We start from the raw sequence: 17,500 nt of genomic DNA, 5'->3' as shown, positions 1-17,500 counted from the left end.
CTGACGGCAAAGACAACGAAGGAGGTGAGAATGATGGTCCATTTGTTTGCCCAGGGAAAGATGATCCTTTCCACTTTGAAGTGGAATTAACGAGGCTGCTGTCTTCAAGTCGTAGTGACGTAAAACACGACAAAGCCAAAGTTTATCCTGAGTGTGCATGTTTTTCAAATTGCCAAATACGTCAAACCATTTTGTGGTGGTTGTGTGCGTCTTAGCATTAGTATTTTACCCTGCCATTCATAATATTTACGCTGCCTACAAAAAACATCATCAGGTTTTAGAGAGAAGTAAACTACAATTTCTCTCTGCCATGTTGAAAGGGTCAAAGGTTATCTCATCCGGGCAACTTGCAAATCAAAATATTCTACAAGTTGTCCAGTGGAAAATACCATATGGTGGGGCGTTCATGTGTGCTTTTCATGTCATGTTTGGTATTTACCATGATTCCTACACAATGCACGATGAGATGGAAGGAGGTTTGACTGCAGGAAGTCATGGCCTAATGGTAAGGGAGTTGGTCTTTGGGTCAAATCCCATCCTGGCCAATGGGAAGAAAATATTTTGACTGAAATGGCCTTCAGCAAGGCACCTTACCCCACATTGCTTCAAGGTCGGTAACATTGTCGAAAGAAAATAAGGAAGGTGAGGACGAGACGTAAGGTGGTTTGACTAAAGTAAACTAGAAGAACCCACTCAGTGGCACAAAATATTCTTCCCTGGCGGTTTGGGTTAGCATATTGCAGCATAGGAGTGAAATTGACTGGGCATTGAAATCTGTCCTCCAATTACAAAGCTCTCTGTAGTGCTGTGCAGTGTCAGGCTTAGCAAGACATTACTGCCGTTCTACTGAACAGGAGTGTGTTTCTTGAAAGCATAGTTGTTAGACAGTTAGCAACTTGGGTAGCTGCCAATGGGAAATTGCATTGCAAACAACAGAATAGCTAACATAATTAGTAGTAGTTAGCAACTATGGTTTCGAGAAATGCACCCCTCCAACTGTTGGTTTCACAGCACACGCTTTGATGTGGTCGTAATTGCTGTAGGACTTTGCTGTCTGAAGGTATTGTCAAAATCCAGCAGATAGGTTGTTGTCTGGCCAGGTTAGCTATAGTAGAGAGGTTATGTCTGGCCAGGTTAGCTGTGGCAGAGAGGTTATTGTCTGGCCAAGTGTGTTATACGTATCTCTATAGCAGAGAGGTTTATTGTCTGACTCGCCAGGCTATGGTTTGACGGAATCAGGCATGGAAACCGTTTGTGCCAACGGCAAGGGCAACGAGGGAGGTGAGAATGAGAAGGTGGTTGGACTGCTTCAGGCTGCCACGTACAGCAGAACGTGTCTGGAGAGGGGGTCTGGCCTGAACGGGGCGACACTCTGGAGGGCTCTCGGGACAGGCCAAAGCCAAACCTGTCTGGATGACTCACAGCTGCTCTGCAGCCTTCGACACTTAAAGTACACTTTTACTCTTTCACCATTTAGTGTCTGGACACTTGAAGAGGAGAGGATTCAAGAAGAGGAGAGGATTCAAGAGAGACAGAGATGAAAACTGAGTAAAAATAAAAGCAAAGCCGAAAATGATCAAAAGAAGTCGGTAGAGTAAGAGAGAGAAAGAAAGAGAGACTGTGGTTTTGCTGTGGGTGTAGGTATGTGCGTGTACGTGTTTACATGGATTCTTTGATCGCGCCGTCAGTGGGAAGGAAGAGAGTGTGACAAAGGCAGAGAATAAAGAGAGCTGATAATAATAAAGGGTGAACGCAAGGTAAAGAAGCTGTGTGTGTGTGTGTGTGTGTGTGTGTGTGTGTGTGTGTGTGTGTGTGTGTGCGTGTGTGTGTGTGTGTGTGTGTGTGTGTGTGTGTGTGTGTGTGTGTGTGGTGTGTGTGTGTGTGTGTGTGTGTGTGTGTGTGTGTGTGTGTGTGTGTGTGTGTGTTGGGTTGGGGGGGGGGATGCTGAGAGGATGAGAGAAAGAGATAGAGACAAACAATAGATAAATATACTAAGATCCAGGCAAAAATAGTGAAATACAAAGATAATTCAAAGAAAGAGGTGAGGGTAGGAAAAGGTAAAGCTAATGAGAAAAAGAGGCTTAGACTGGGGGACAGAGAATGAGAATGGCAGTAAGGTGTATTTACCACTAAATAGACCGATTATTCTCTCTACAACGTCTCTGCTAACCGTGCCACTCTCACAGGTCTGTGACCAGCAGGACAATAGAGCCGAAGAGATGCAATTCTCTTTCCCTTGTCAGTGCAGCGTAAACAAGGGAGTTTGTGCAATCAAGTGTGTGTGTGTGTGTGTGTGTGTGTGTGTGTGTGTGTGTGTGTGTGTGTGTGTGTGTGTGAGAGAGAGAGAGAGAGAGAGAGAGAGAGAGAGAGAGAGAGAGAGAGAGAGAGAGAGAGAGAGAGAGAGAGAGAGAGAGAGAGAGAGAGAGAGAGAGAGAGAAAGAGTGTGTGTCTTCGAGTGGGTGTGTGTACATGCATGTGCATGTTTATGTGTGTGTGCATGTGCATCCATCCATGTGTGTGTTTTTGTATGTGTTGCAGCACTGTGTGTGTGTGTGTGTGTGTGTGTGTGTGTGTGTGTGTGTGTGTGTGTGTGTGTGTGTGTGTGTGTGTGTGTGTGTGTGTGTGTGTGTGTGTGTGTTAAGAGTCTGTGAGTGCAGTGTATTGGAAAGCCCACTCTGAGAGATGCACTCAGCTGGCTGCACAGCAGCACAGCAGCCCAGCAGTAGAGTGTGCGCGTTTGTGCGTGCGTGGGTGCGTGGGTGCCTGCGTGCGTGCCCGTGTGTGTGTGTGTGTGTGTGTGTGTGTGTGTCTGTGCCGGTGTAGCAGTGGTGGGGCTGGCTGGTGTCACTTGCCAAAGAAGATTGAAGGACTTGCGAAGAGAAATAGGACAGCATGAGCTGGATGTGGTGGAAGAGAGAAGTAGATAAAGACAGAGAGGGACCAGCTAGATAGAAGTGGATGAAAAGAGATGGGGTGAAAAGAAGAAGAGAGGGCAGGAGAGATTACAAGAAAGACTGAGAAGATAGGAGAAGTGGATAGACAGAGGGGGACTGGCTAGATAGAATGAAAAAGAAAGGAATCTAAGGCAGATAGAGGGAGAAAGCAACAGGATGACAAAAAGAAAAAGAGACAAACAGTTGAGATGGAGGGGAAGAAGAGGGGCTGGCGGCATGAAAAGAAAGAGACTGAGAGGATGGGAGAAGTACTTTTAGAGAGACTGCATAGACAGTCAGACAGAGTTGGCTTGTCATGGAAGCATTTGAATCCAAGCTTACGGGGGAAAAAGTGTGAAACACAACACCCGAGTTGAAATCCTTTCTGTTATCGTGACTCAATGACTTAACTGTGTTAACTGATAGAAAACTATAGTCTATCAACCGGTCAAATAGCAGCATCAGATAGCGATGGTGAAGCATGGTAAAGCAGAATGAAGCCAAAGAATTGGGTCAGTGACAGTACATTTATTTTTTAATTGACTGAACCAAAGATATTCCACCTGCTGTAGAAGCTATATTGAGATGCAGCCCACTCATAGTGATCGACATGATTGACAGCAGAGTTGATGAATGATAGTCTCATCAGGAGCTAGTACCCTTGTACACGTCCCATTTCATCATTGAGGGCTTCAAAGACAATTTGACGAGTTTGACAACAACTTACTGAGATTTGATCGCTGTGGGTCTTCAAAATGTCATCAAAGATGAGCTGGATGAAATCTGTGTTGCTTACCCAGCACAAACCTGAACAAACTGCTAGACCAATATGTTACGTTCAGAACATTATGAAAGACAAGTGCAGAGCCCATAGTGCCTATTTGCCCATGTTGTGTTTTGTACTGCAGTAGGCCTATGACTTAAATGGTGTAGTCAAAGCCAAACTGTCTACCGTAGTAGGCTCATGGTAACATGTTGGCTAGGGTATAGTAGGGAAATGAGAACTGGAGTGGAGGCTTATGGATGGCAAGGCCAGACTTATTGTTGAAGTGGGTGAAATCAGGTGAAAGGTACAGGAGATGAAAAGAATAACTTTATTAGGACAGCAGACGTGCCTATGAGAAATGAACTTAAATACCGGTACATGCACAACACTTTCTAGTGTAGTGTAATGTAGTCTATTATTTGTAGACTAAATTAGTGAATTGTGGCTATGAAATAAGCCATTAGGATGATGAGAGGCTGTAGGCTATGGTTGAGTATGGTTGGAGCTATTTGAGGGAGTTCATGCTGAAGACAACAAGGCACTTTCTTTGCACTCCCCCCCCCCCTTTTTTATTTTTATTTTTTAATCTTTTTGAGGACACAAAAAAACACAACAATTTTTACTCTTTATAGGCTTCAAACCTATAATAAGACGTACACACTAAAAAATACTGGGTTAAAAATAACCCAAATTGGGTATTCTAATACCCAGTCACTGAGTAACTATTGGACAGCACACATACTGGGTTATTTTTACCCAATGGATTGGGTTAGTATTTTTAACCCAGCATTGGGTCAATACAACATGCCCAGTAATGGGTTAAATTAACCCAGCCATAGGGTCAGAAATACCCTGTACTGGGTTGCTGAGTTAACCCATTTCACTGGGTTAAAATAATAACCCAATCCAATGGGTAAAAATAACCCAGTATGTGTGCTGTCCAATAGTTACTCAGTGACTGGGTGATACTGGGTTAAACATTGGTGGAAACTGGGTTATTTGGGAATTGCCTTTTACTTTTCTCCAATTATTTCAGTTGTTCCCTTTGACAAATTATGTCGAGTTCCAAGCAAGCAACCATCATTGAATCTTATGGGACCAGCCAGCAGCTAGTGAATGCCACTGGTCAATGATAATTGCCTGCTTGGAGGTAGAAGTTGCATTGCCAAACTCAGGAAATGGCTGAAAGAACAGGAGAAAAGTAAGGCTCAATTACTCAAGGGGATGTGTAAATATCTGCCTATTTCCAGAAATGGTTAAATATCACTTTAACAATATGCAACACATTTGACCATTTTAAACACTCAAGTCACTGATAACCATTGCTCAAATAGAACCAATCTGATCACTATTAATGCTTTAAGTAATTTGTATACATTATTGTATACATGTTAACATATGTGATAATTCAATGACATTATACGAAAACACATCAAAGCAATGAATCAATGGAGAGAGAAATTATTTTCTGGTCAACCTTCCTTTATTACCAGGGATTCACGTTCTTCAATTTGCATCAATTCAAAGCAATATTTGAAAGGAAAAAAGTGTCCAGGCACGAAAAGAAAATCTGCAAATATATTTTACAAAACAAATGAAACTTGATCAAAAATAAACATACAGCAAAAGTCATGAGACATTGCTTCTCTAAATGGTCTATGCGGCACTTTTTACATTGTATTGAGGAAAGGCAGATACAGTATTGGCAATAAGTCTTTGTAAGATAGGATAGCTAAACACATACAGTGTGCAATTATGTGTAGGAATCACCATGTGAAAGAGTTCAAGATGAGGTACACAGCATTTCTCTGAATGAAAAGAAAGACAGGCAACTTAGCATTCAGTTACACATTAACACATTACAATTATAATGTGAAGACATTGCAAGACACAGACTATACACTCCAAAGAGTTGTGAATCCAATATTCATGCAATGTGCAAAATACAAACATGTAAATGAAGTTTCCAGTTCAACCCAATCTGACAAAATATGTAGTAAAAACAAAGGAGATACGCACTCTGTGCTTCTAAATTAACACTCCGGTGCAACCAGAGCAGGACTAAATGATAAGTACAAAGGAAAAAGAATCTGGTGCCACACGGATGTCTATTTTCTGTTATTTATTTTTTCAGTGCAGTAAGACTAACGTCTCGACATGCGCATGTCGAGACGTTAGTCTTACTGCACTGAAAATATAAATAACAGAAAATAGACATCCGTGTGGCACCAGATTCTTTCTCCTTTGTACAAAATATATAGTAACTTGTAGACCTACTGTCTTTTGGCTTTTTAAGGAAACATGAATGGTACACATATTCAAAAGAGAAACAGAGGCTTACCATTTAGGTTTTCGTTCAGTCACCTACAACCATAGAAAAAAGTAAGAAAAACAAATTACTCATGTTGAAATACATTAGATGAATCTTTCATAAAAGATGCTTGTTGACATGCAAGTGTCCGTCACTGCGCAGACCTTTGTTATTTATGTTAATTTTGAAGTTTTTGATCCAGCACATGAACTTGAGATGTCCAGGCACACTCTCTTTTTTGGACCATGTTCGGGCAGTAGGCAGATGGAGGAGTATAGCTATTATTCATCCCCCCCATTACTTACCCATGACTGCCAGAAACATGGAGATTATTGGTGTCCCTGAACTGTGTTTTCAATTCAAGTTAATGAACTAAAAATTAACCTTTCATGAACATATGTGGGAGATTATCACTGAACGAAATAAAACTTTTTCCCCGACCCTAAACTTGTAGAATATGTAGAATATGACTAATTCATAGTCATGTAAATAAATAGTATACACATATGTGACCACTTGAAAATGTTCAGTTTTTCTGATTTTACTATGTATACAGTGCCCTCCATAATTATTGGCACCCCTGGTTGAGATGTGTTAAAAGCCTTAAAATAAATTCAGTGTTTATTGCAGAAGAATACTGTCACACTGAAAATTGTAGGAAAATGTAGCCTTCAACTCAAATGAATTGTAAGAAAATAAAAAAATCCCTGACTAAAAAATAATTATTTTTCATTAAATCACCTGTTCCACAATTATTGGCACCCTTAACAATTCCCAGGAAATAAATATAATTGAAGCATTTCTGTCATTTCTACAGTAGTTTACAAAGTTTACCAGAGTATGTAGGAACATTTAATTAGTAATTCATCACTTCCTGTTTCCCTGGGGTATAAATATGACGTGACACCGAGGCCATTTCTCTTATCCACTCTTAAACATGGGAAAGACAAAGGAACACAGCATACAAGTGAGGAAGATGTGCGTCGACCTTCACAGGTCAGGCAGAGGCTACAAGAAGATTGCCACTCAACTGCAGCTGCCCATATCCACTGTGAGAGGAATAATTAAGAAGTTCAAAACAACTGGAACAGTGGTAAACAAGCCTGGACGAGGACCCAAGTTTATTTTGCCACCACGCACAGTGAGGAGGATGGTAAGAGAAATCAAAAGATCTCCAAAGCTCACTGTTACAGAATTACAACAAATGGTAGCATCCTGGGGTCACAAAGTCTCCAAATCAACCATCAGGCGCTGTCTACACGCCAACAAGATGTTTGGGAGGCATGCACGGAGAAAACCTTTCCTCACTCACAATCATAAACGCAAGCGTCTGGAGTTCGCCAAGCGGTATTGGGGCTTCAACTGGGACCGTGTGCTTTGGTCAGATGAGACCAAGATTGAGCTTTTTGGCAACAAACACTCTAAGTGGGTCTGGCGTACCACGAAAGATGCGCATGCTGAAAAGCACCTCATACCCACTGTGAAGTATGGGGGTGGGTCAGTGATGCTGTGGGGCTGTTTCGCTTCCAAAGGCCCTGGGAACCTTGTTAGGGTGCATGGCATCATGAATGCTTTGAAATACCAGGACATTTTAAATCAAAATCTGTTGCCCTCTGCCCGAAAGCTGAAGCTGGGTCGTCACTGGGTCTTTCAGCAAGACAATGACCCTAAACATATGGCCAAATCTACACAGAAATGGTTCACCAGACACAAAATCAAGCTCCTCCCATGGCCATCTCAGTCCCCTGACCTCAACCCCATTGAGAACCTGTGGGGTGAGCTGAAGAGGAGAGTACAGAGGAGAGGACCCAGGTCTCTGGATGATTTAGAGAGATTCTGCAAAGAGGAATGGCTGAAGATCCCTCTTTCTGTCTTTTCCCATCTTGTGAAACATTATAGGAGAAGATTAGGTGCTGTTTTGTTGGCAAAAGGGGGTTGTACAAAATATTAACACCAGGGGTGCTAATAATTGTGACACACATTATTTGATGTCAAATAATTATTTCTTCATGTGGGATTTTTTCCCCACTGAATAAATGCACTTGTATTGAAGGTTGGATTTTTCTCTTTTTTTCCATTAAGGTCCCATATTATTTAGAAAAAAAATAAAATAAAATAATTGGAAGCTAAAAAACACATCTCAACCAGGGGTGCCAATAATTATGGAGGGCACTGTATGTAAAGGAGGCCAACTATCAAAGTGTGAGGTGGAATGTGACTGAGGTCATCTTGCACCTGTTCACCCCCCTCGGGCATCCTCGTCAACTACAACGGTTCGGCAGTGGGAGACACCGTACGATACCGCTGGGCCAAGAGACTAGTCTCTCGGCCCAACGGCACGAGACTGTATGAGGCTATCAGAGGGAGGTTTACCAATGTTCCACGCCAACTCTGTGCTAGTTAGCCTCCGTTACACTCTCCCCCTTAAACCTCACTCCCATCCGGGTCACGGCACCACTGTGACGGAGGTCATCTTGCACCTGTTCACCACCCTCGGGGATCGAACCTGCATCCTAGTCAACTACAACGGTTCGGCAATGGGAGACACAGTACGATACCGCTGGGCCAAAAGACTAGTCTCTCGGCCCAACGGCACGAGACTGTATGAGGCTATCGGAGGGAGGTTTACCAACGTTCCACGCCAACTCTGTGCTAGTTAGCCTCCGTTACAGGAACGTTAGTAAAAACCTCTCTCCCAAAGCCTCAATACAGTGCGGTAACTGTGGGGTAGCTGACCGGTCCTTTAGCTCAGCAGTCTTGTATTGTGCCTCCCATTGCCAAACCAGATGCGTTGATGAGGTGGCCGGTTCGCGGCCTGAGGAAAGTGAACCGTGCAGGAACACCTCGGTCATAGATAGGTGTGTGTTTGAGTAAAACAAACATTGCTATTTCATTCTATGAACTGCTAAATACATTTTCTCCAAATTTCTAAAGAAAATATTGTCATTTTTTCCACGGTTGTATATTGAAGTATCCAGATACTCACTCTGTCTACAAAGCCTCCGGGACAAGTGCTGCAGAGCGAAACAGATTTTGGTCACCTTAGAAATAAGTACATGAGAGAGAGAGAGAGAGAGAGAGAGAGAGAGAGAGAGAGAGAGAGAGTTAGCAAATGCTGCTCAATGTATTACTGAATGTTACTTCCTGTTCTACAAAGGAAACAGGCATTAATTACATGGGTCTGAAGGCTAAGCAAATGCTTTATCAATATCATACAGTATCCCAACTGTGCTGGTGCTTTAATCTCTTCTTTATACATGGATTCTAAAATTTGTTTATAACCTGACTGCGCAAAGCTAACTGTGCACAACTCAACCTCTGATTGTTGGAAAGCGCTGTCGGTCAAAAAATTAGCTCACGTGGTTGGCTGCCAGTGTCTTGCCCCTCTTCATAACATCATATTGATAAACACTAAGAACCCATGTATAGCAAGAAGCTAGAGATTGAGGTGTTAAGTTCCAATCTACAATCATAATAAATGCATGCATGTGATAATTGTTTTGGCTTTATGGGGTATGCCTACAATAATGGCAGGCTACACATATTGAGAAGCAGCAATACTAACCTTGCTGAAAGAATGCATCTGTGTTGTCTTTCAGTCACTTCCAGTCTAGGACAAAAAAGGCAACACATAAGAAATGATTTCTTTCCAAGCAATGCCTTGGTTTGGAAGCATCTATATATCAAATCACACAGAAACAAATATCTTTAGCCAGTTGAAAGTGTCAGTGTTGATGTGGAGAGGTGACCATTGCATGTCTGAATTAGAACTAGTTATCTGCAGTTAATTTGTTCGGGCTTCTGACAATGTGGACAGTTATTCCCCTGTTAAACATAATGCAGAAAGTCTCGTGCTGAAACTGTTAGTGAGTGACTGACGTGGCTTTAAAAGAGGCCTAATTCAAAACAATTGCATTTATGGCATCCTCTGAGGCGTCTGGTGAATAATGCTACAATATACACTGTTTGCACATAGCACAGACGGACATAACGTGATCAGCTTACAAAGGATCCGGACGCCAGTGCGATCTCTGGTTAACCTGGTGATTAATAATACAGTGAGTGCATACTCAAAACTGTTCGGGTGAAGCATAAAGCATAGTAAAGGATCTTAACACATGCACAAGCAATAACGAGACACACATATTCAGAGGGATAGCCTCAGTATGCTGGGATGGTCCAGACCGACGTCACATATCCCATCCCAAACTCGACCCCAGACGCACAGGCGGGTGACAGAGCAGCGCAGCAACAAGAAAACATCCGTAAAGCTCCAGTGAGCAGAGCATACATCAGGATGCCCTTGATAAAATAATTGCCTACTAGGCCGGAAGGTGACCCTCGAAAAGTGCTTCAGAAACCGAACTTCGCTCCACAGCCTCCGAACAAACAGACATTCAGTTCATAAAAAAGAAAGACTTATATAGAGGATTTAAAACCTCTGTTCGGAATAGTCCGCACTGCAAGGCTATTCAAATTCGCAACGTGTAATGACGAACTACTGTCTCCGAGGCGTATGTAGATATTCGGCCGGCGTAATAATACTTTTCGCCTCGAGAGGTGCCACGGTTGAAGCGTCATCAGAAGGAACGAATCAGCTAACTGCTATGTCAGCTGAGATGAGGAGTAAACGGAAGTAGCAGCTACCGAAGGAGCTGGTCGATCATCTAGTACCGAGGAAGACGAAATCTCGACCGAAAATGTACAAAAAAAAGACATCTTCGAAACGCAAGTTGTGTTACATGCATATATCTTCGGTCAAGCATGAAGAAACACAGAATTTCACCAATATACGGTGGAATACATATCGAAATTTTCGGCAGCGGCTAGAATTGAAGGGTGAGTGCAGAGACGTAGCAACATTTTAAGCAATGTATTGAGTTGGAGTTTGACGAAATTCCCGAGGATGCGGCTCTCCATCCCACATGCTACTTGAGGTTTATTGACAAGCGGGAAATTGAACGAGTCACACGGCGTGTCTTGCGAGAGGCAGAGAGGGGAGATGGCCAACAAGACCCCCGAACTAGCCAGGCTACCTCCGCTTTATCGGCTGTGACCACCACTCCGACCAGGAAACTGCGATCCAGATCAAGCTTGGCCATCACGAGCTCTGGCCCCGTTCATTCTGCTGTCTGCATGATTTGCAAGAAAGACAGCAAATTTATCGTCGCGAGTGGCAGACGTCAAAGAGAACGAAAACACAGACTTTAACCGCAGGTAAGATTACTCTCACCCCCACCACACAGTCTATGCGAATGCATCCCATCCCCCAAATCACACACACACACACACACACACACACACACACACACACACACACACACACACACACACACACACACACACACACACACACACACACACACACACAGATGTTAGTAGAAGTTGACTGACTATCTAGCCCACACTGCTGCACAATCATTGTTTTTTTGTCTAATTCTAATATGAATGCACGTGTGAATTGGCATAATGTGTTATGTGTGTGGGTGTGAAATTACATTCCAATAGCCTGCAAAACATCCCCATGCCTATAGTACCCCCAGTGTTTTAGGTTTTAGATGTTTAAATGAATCACACTTTGTCTTAAATAGGATAGGGTATGTTTATATGGATGTCAAAGCATGCCTGATGTTGATATGACTCTGAATATCTGTTCAGAAATGTGGCTCCTCAGCCTGATGGCCTGTCTGGTTAAGACACTGCTTCTGCCATCCCATCCCCCGTGCCATTCCCCTACCCCCCACTGCCCCCCTCTCTCACTTGTACACTTGGGATTTTTCCGCTTCTGTCCCTGGGCAGCCTCAGTGACCAGGCTCAAGAGGTGTGTCCTGGCTGTGCTGTACATCTGTGTGCTTAACCCCTTAGCACAGCACCTATGTTATAACCTTACTGTCACCAAAATTTTAATATGTATGTCTTAATCTGTTACTCTGCACTGTCATAGCAATGTTGTTATGATGTAGTTTTCCGCAAATAGTGAATAAGCCCGCTGGCAACCCCATCTGCACTGCAGTAAGAGGCTACGGAATGCTTTTTTGGGGGGTGCAACACCCATCGCCATTTTTTTTTTTTTTACAATACCACTCCACCAGGAAAAATGTCTAATTGTTTGCCTGTCTATTTATTCATTCTTTTTTCTTTTCTTTTGTACAAGGCAAGTTGCAGGAAGCAGCTGAAGTAAAGGAAGCCAAGAGCATCCTCATTCACATCAAGGACAGAGACTGTGTGGCTCTGGAGGTGCAGTACCACAGAAGTTGCTACAGAGAGTACACAAGGTTTTTGAGTGAGTCTGTCAGAGCAGAGAAAGAACAGTAAGTCAATTTTAATTTTATATAGAAACACAGTACAATGTGTGTCATATGATTGAGACAGTTTGTTCTCACAACATGGATCTCACAAAGAAAGCTCTCACAACACACATCTTCTTCTATATTTTTGTAAGGATTGGGCCAACATTTGATCTGAGCTACAAGTTATTCTGCGAGAGGGTAATCCGCTAAAGGCTACTGATCAACCAAGAGGTGCTGAGGATGAGCCAACATTTTTCGGCTCAGCCCTTTCCGAGATATGAGCTATTCTAATGGGGGCAGCATTTGTTTACATTGTTTACAACATAGGCCTACTCCAAATATTTAAAGGGTGTCGCTGTTTGCTAGTTGTCGGCTGATGTTGTATAACCTTTTGGATGTTTTTGGGAATAAATAAAAATGTTTTTTGAAATGTAAACAAAGCGCTGCCCTCATTACAATGACCAGAATCTCGGAAAAGGCTGAAGAAGAAGAAAAAAAAATCTCTAGTACTGACACGTCCAGGGTAGTGTGAGCATTACAACTGCATGTTGAAATTGACTGAAATTATTCTCTAACACTCTGCTTGTCATCTGCACATACTGTACTTGTAATATTTTGAAATAAGGAGGATGGCAGTATTCTTGATAGTGTGATGTTCGTTACAGTATGTGCTTCCCTTGGGAATACTTGGTATTATACCTGTTGCATAGCAAGTAAACTCCACCAATATTATTTATTCACTCCGAGTTAATGTGTGAGGGTGGCTATTGCATATCAGCGACTACATGAAGCCCCACTATGCTTGTACTGATATGCCTCTTTTTTTGTTGATTTGTGTTTACAGACAGGATATATTGAAGAAGAGGCTCAGTCGTGATTTTCCTCAGCTAGTGTTCCACACCCCCGCCAAACGCAACACATCTGAACTGGTTTTTGCTGAGAACTTGTCGACGAATGCAGTCTTGGACTTGTTACCATCAGGTGCGGAGACGACTCAGTCCAGCGAAATGAGCCAGACAGACAGCGACACAGAAAGGAGGAAGTCAAAGCAACCAACCACAGCAGAGGAGACACGGACACTTTACACAGCAGCTTTGCTTTTGAAGAGGCTGCTTAGTCACAGTCCTGGCATGTCATTCCCATGGCCCCAAACTGCAGTAAACTTCAATCTCACTGAAGTCATTTGCTGTGGCATGCGCAAAAGATGTGTACCTGGATGCTTTCACACAGTTCATGAAAATGCCGGTTCATGTGTATGCCACTTGTTTTGATTTTTTAATTTGTTGTATAGTTATTAGTGAATACATGAATACCTGAATGGTCCTTATCATTGATCATTAGATTATTTCCATGATGTATTAATGTGAATATGAAAAGGTAACCTTATCATCCACTTGCATAATAGTTGTTGGTGCTATAAACAAAGCACTGTTACAATCACTTAGAGGGTTATCAATAGCCTGGGTTATCTATAGCCTACTTATTGTAATTGTTTCCATTAATTGCTCAAAACCACAGTATGAAATGTCAATTGCAAAATTGTGCCTTGTGCTGTAAATAAAGCACTGTTTATGATTTATTTAGAACTTATCCCAATCCAGAGATATATGAATGAGTATTATTTTTGATAATTGTTATTATATGTGAACATGAAAAGGTAACCTTATCATCCACTTGCACAATAGTTGTTGGTGCTATAAACAAAGCACTGTTTGGAGTTACAATCACTTAGAGGGTTATCAATAGTCTGGGTTATCTATAGCCTACTTATTGCAATTGTTTCCATTAATTGCTCAAATCCACAGTATGAAATGTCAATAGCATAATTATGCTTTGTTCAGTAAATAAAGCATTATTTATTATTTATTTAGAATTTGTCCCAATCCAGAAATGTTGGCACGAGTATTATTTTTGATAATTGTTATTATATACCCTCTTCAAAAGGGTATTTTGGGAGATTCTTATAGGTAGGTCAGACAGACGGCTTGTCATTATTTTCAGTTTTTCAAACGGCTTGCCACTTTTTCGCCGTAAATCGGCTACGTGATTGGTTTAAAACGGTCACATGGTGTCCAGTGACGTAAAAATCGTCATTCCCTACAGAGGGTAAGATTTCTTACTAAAATGTCACCGTTTAAGTATACGTGCACGATTACATGAAGCGGACATTTCACGGTAAGTTGAACATAGCTTTGGTCGTTTCATCATCTAAGGGACCTGCTGTTCGGAAGCTGTGGAGCGAGGTTGAACGAAAAGGGCTGTCACCCTACGGCCTATACGCTCGTCTAACCACAAACAATTAGCAACTCACCGGCTAGAGGTAGCCCACTAGGCGTCGCCGGACTAGAGGAGCAGACAAGCCGCGGGGGGAAATCATTTTACAAAGTGCCTTGACAAGTTGTAGAATTTACTGCGGAGGCACTCTCCCCGTGAGCTCACTAAGTTTGGCGTTTCATACCAGCACTAAACCACTGCTATCTGCAACTAACTGACAGCCAGCTGCACGTAATCGCTAAACAGTGTCAAGTTGCAGAATGTAATTACGAACGTCAAAATAAAAGGCTTCGGTTTAGTTATAATGTCCCATCACCCGACACCCCTAGTTGTCTCTCATTCAGACACGGGCTGCAAACAAATCTAACAAGTGCAGCACAACGGCAGGGGATGTTAAGAATAAAATACTTCACTTTCTGCTTCAATTACTACAGTTAGAACATGCTAGCTAGACTCATATCTAACTAGAGCTAGCTTGCTGATAGCTAGTTTTTTTGTAAGCTTGAAGCTGCTGCTAGCCTCGCCCACAGCTCGGCCACCGTTTCCACCGTGTTTTATAAATGAAAAAGAGAAGTCAGGTGTTTACTGCAATTAGGCTATATGTAGGATAGGAAGTAGGCCTAATCGAATAATATCTGACGCTACCTATTAGGTCAACGTAGCGTGTTTGAACGTGCTAATCACTTCGAGACCGTGGTGGTTAAAATCTTGTGATAACATGAGAAACACTGTCTAAATGGTGGCGCCTTGTACATTTTTACCGTTATATCAAGTTTACTACTTAGACAGCACACATATTAGTTTAATTCATTACAAACCTTTCCTTGTTGTTGAAGGTTTTCCTCAGTTCAGTTGACTTCCAGGAAAAAGTCCGTTGGCTGGCTCTGATTTCAAATGTTATGATAAACCCAGTGATTGGGTATAATAACTCATCAATGGTTAGCATAACCCAGTATATGGTCAAACGACCACACACCAATAATTGGGTAAACAATAACCCAGCATGTTTCTATCAAATTACCCAGTGTGGGTATAAAAAACCCAATAAGTAGTAAAATTGTCATAAACCAGTATTTGGGTAAAGAAATAACCCAGTATTTTTTTGTAATAAACTAATCTTGAATCTTGAATCTTGAATCTTGAGTAGCTGAAATAGCTAAATAAAACACCTGTCGATATGAGATAGGCAAGGAACACCTCACTTACAGCAGCAATGTGACAAAAGGCAATCAAACTTAGTTAAACTAATATCTTCACTATTTTATGTCCCACTAGATTGTGATGCTTTGCGCTGCACACCGCCGTACCACTGGAAAGTCAAACAAACATACAGGAGGAAACTCAGACACAGAGACACAGATGTTGTTGCCTGTGTAGTCTGGCGTGTCTTGTGCAGCTAGGTGGGCTGTGCTAAGCCTTTGCTGGCTGCTTCTTGTTAGCTCTTGCTATTCTGGATGGAAATAATGGCTCTCATGGCAATGACGTGCTGGTGGGCGCCAGGATTACACCAAATTAATTAAGCCATTGAAATGTTGGTTCTGCTTCTGAAATGACTGCCATCGTCGCTGACATTAACAAATGGGCTAGTATGGCTGCAGCCAAGACTAAAACACAACAAAGTGTTAAGTAATATAAATGCATTGTTAGATGGGACTCTGGAAGTCATTTCATTAGAGTTTGCCATATTGAGAGTGGGCTGTGTGTGCAGACTATTTTAGTCATAATGTGTGACAAAGGGATGTAGCCTGCCAAGTTGGCTAATGCCCCATGATTCATAATTATTGAAGAACATATGGGATCGGAATTCCTTTAACCTTTCATTGGCCAACACATTCTAAATGGTGATTGATAGTTGGTTGTTTTTCTTAAAATTGGAAACCGCTGCCCTTGTGAAAGAGATTACACACTTTGTCGGAACCAGTGTGCGGAGGCCCTTACAGTAATTTTGCAGGGCTTTGGTTACAATCCCTGTAGCAATGTGGGTATATTGGTTACAATGTGTATTGGTTACAATCCCTGTAGCAATGTGGGTATACGTAGGTGCCTTGCTCAAGGGCACCACAGTCATGGATAGTACAGGATTCGAACCTGCAACCTTCCAATTACAAGAACAACTGCCTAACCTTTTGACAATGGCTACCCACCATTCACGTAAAGTGTACTTATTTTAGCCTTCGTCCGCATTGTTTACTTTAACTAAAACAGTGTTGGCATTTCAAAGGTTGTGCCTTCATCCGTTTTAATTTATTTATTTGGTTGCTTCATGCATGGAGATGCGCACATGGATATTGCTTATTATAATCTTCAGTTAATGAGGATAAAGTGGGATAGTCTTCTGTTGATCGAGTGATGCAACATCTGCAAATGATGCACCATAAGTGTATATTTTCAGGCTGTCTACCCTACTATACCCTTTTCTACGCTCACACCGCTACAGCACTTCAGAGAGTCGAAATCTGCCCCGGGGAATATCAGTGGCAGTAGGCAGTTTGTCTGCAGATTCCAACTTACCGCTACCATTTATCCTTCAGCCGCCACTGCCGTCAGAACTACAAGACGGACAGAGGGAGAAGACGACAAGATGACAAAAAGAAAAAGAGAGAAACAGGAAACGGGTTGGAGGAAAAGAGAAGAGGGCAGGAAGGATGAAAAGGAAGAGACTGAGAGAATAGGAGAGAGGAGGAGGAGGGAGGGGAAAATACAGTGTCAGAGACGGGCATGTAGCTGGAGTGATTAATGCATCCGCTGAGGACCTCTGTCTTGTAATCCAACTGAATCCCTCTTTCTCCACCCGCTTCTCTCTCTCTCTCTCTCTCTCTCTCTCTCTCTCTCTCTCTCTCTCTCTCTCTCTCTCTCTCTATCTCTCTCTCTCGCTCTCTCCCTCTCTCTCTCTCTCTCTCTCTCTCTCTCTCTCTCCCTCTCTCTC

General features: G+C 42.3%; 1 protein-coding gene and 1 long non-coding RNA gene across 2 annotated transcripts in view; one reads left to right on the top strand and one right to left on the bottom strand.

Annotated features, from left to right (window-relative positions):
• si:dkey-237h12.3 (teneurin-3) overlaps nucleotides 1–17,500 on the top strand; it is a 215,683-nt gene that overhangs the window by 123,698 nt on the left and 74,485 nt on the right. Inside the window, exon 15 of the mRNA XM_063188595.1 lies at nucleotides 1–24. This exon is cut by the window's left edge and continues 123 nt beyond it. Within this exon, the coding sequence (XP_063044665.1) occupies nucleotides 1–24 (24 nt within the window). The remainder of the gene's footprint in view (nucleotides 25–17,500) is intronic.
• LOC134438882 (uncharacterized) lies at nucleotides 5,369–9,057 on the bottom strand. Its single transcript, XR_010032679.1, has 3 exons — nucleotides 8,997–9,057; nucleotides 6,041–6,063; nucleotides 5,369–5,507 (listed from the first exon to the last, which is right to left on the bottom strand). It is a non-coding gene; the product is annotated as an uncharacterized LOC134438882 (long non-coding RNA).

This window comes from Engraulis encrasicolus, chromosome 22 (genome assembly GCF_034702125.1).
Source record: "Engraulis encrasicolus isolate BLACKSEA-1 chromosome 22, IST_EnEncr_1.0, whole genome shotgun sequence".
Classification (NCBI taxonomy): Eukaryota; Metazoa; Chordata; class Actinopteri; order Clupeiformes; family Engraulidae; genus Engraulis; species Engraulis encrasicolus.
This window is presented reverse-complemented; position numbering and strand designations above follow the sequence as displayed.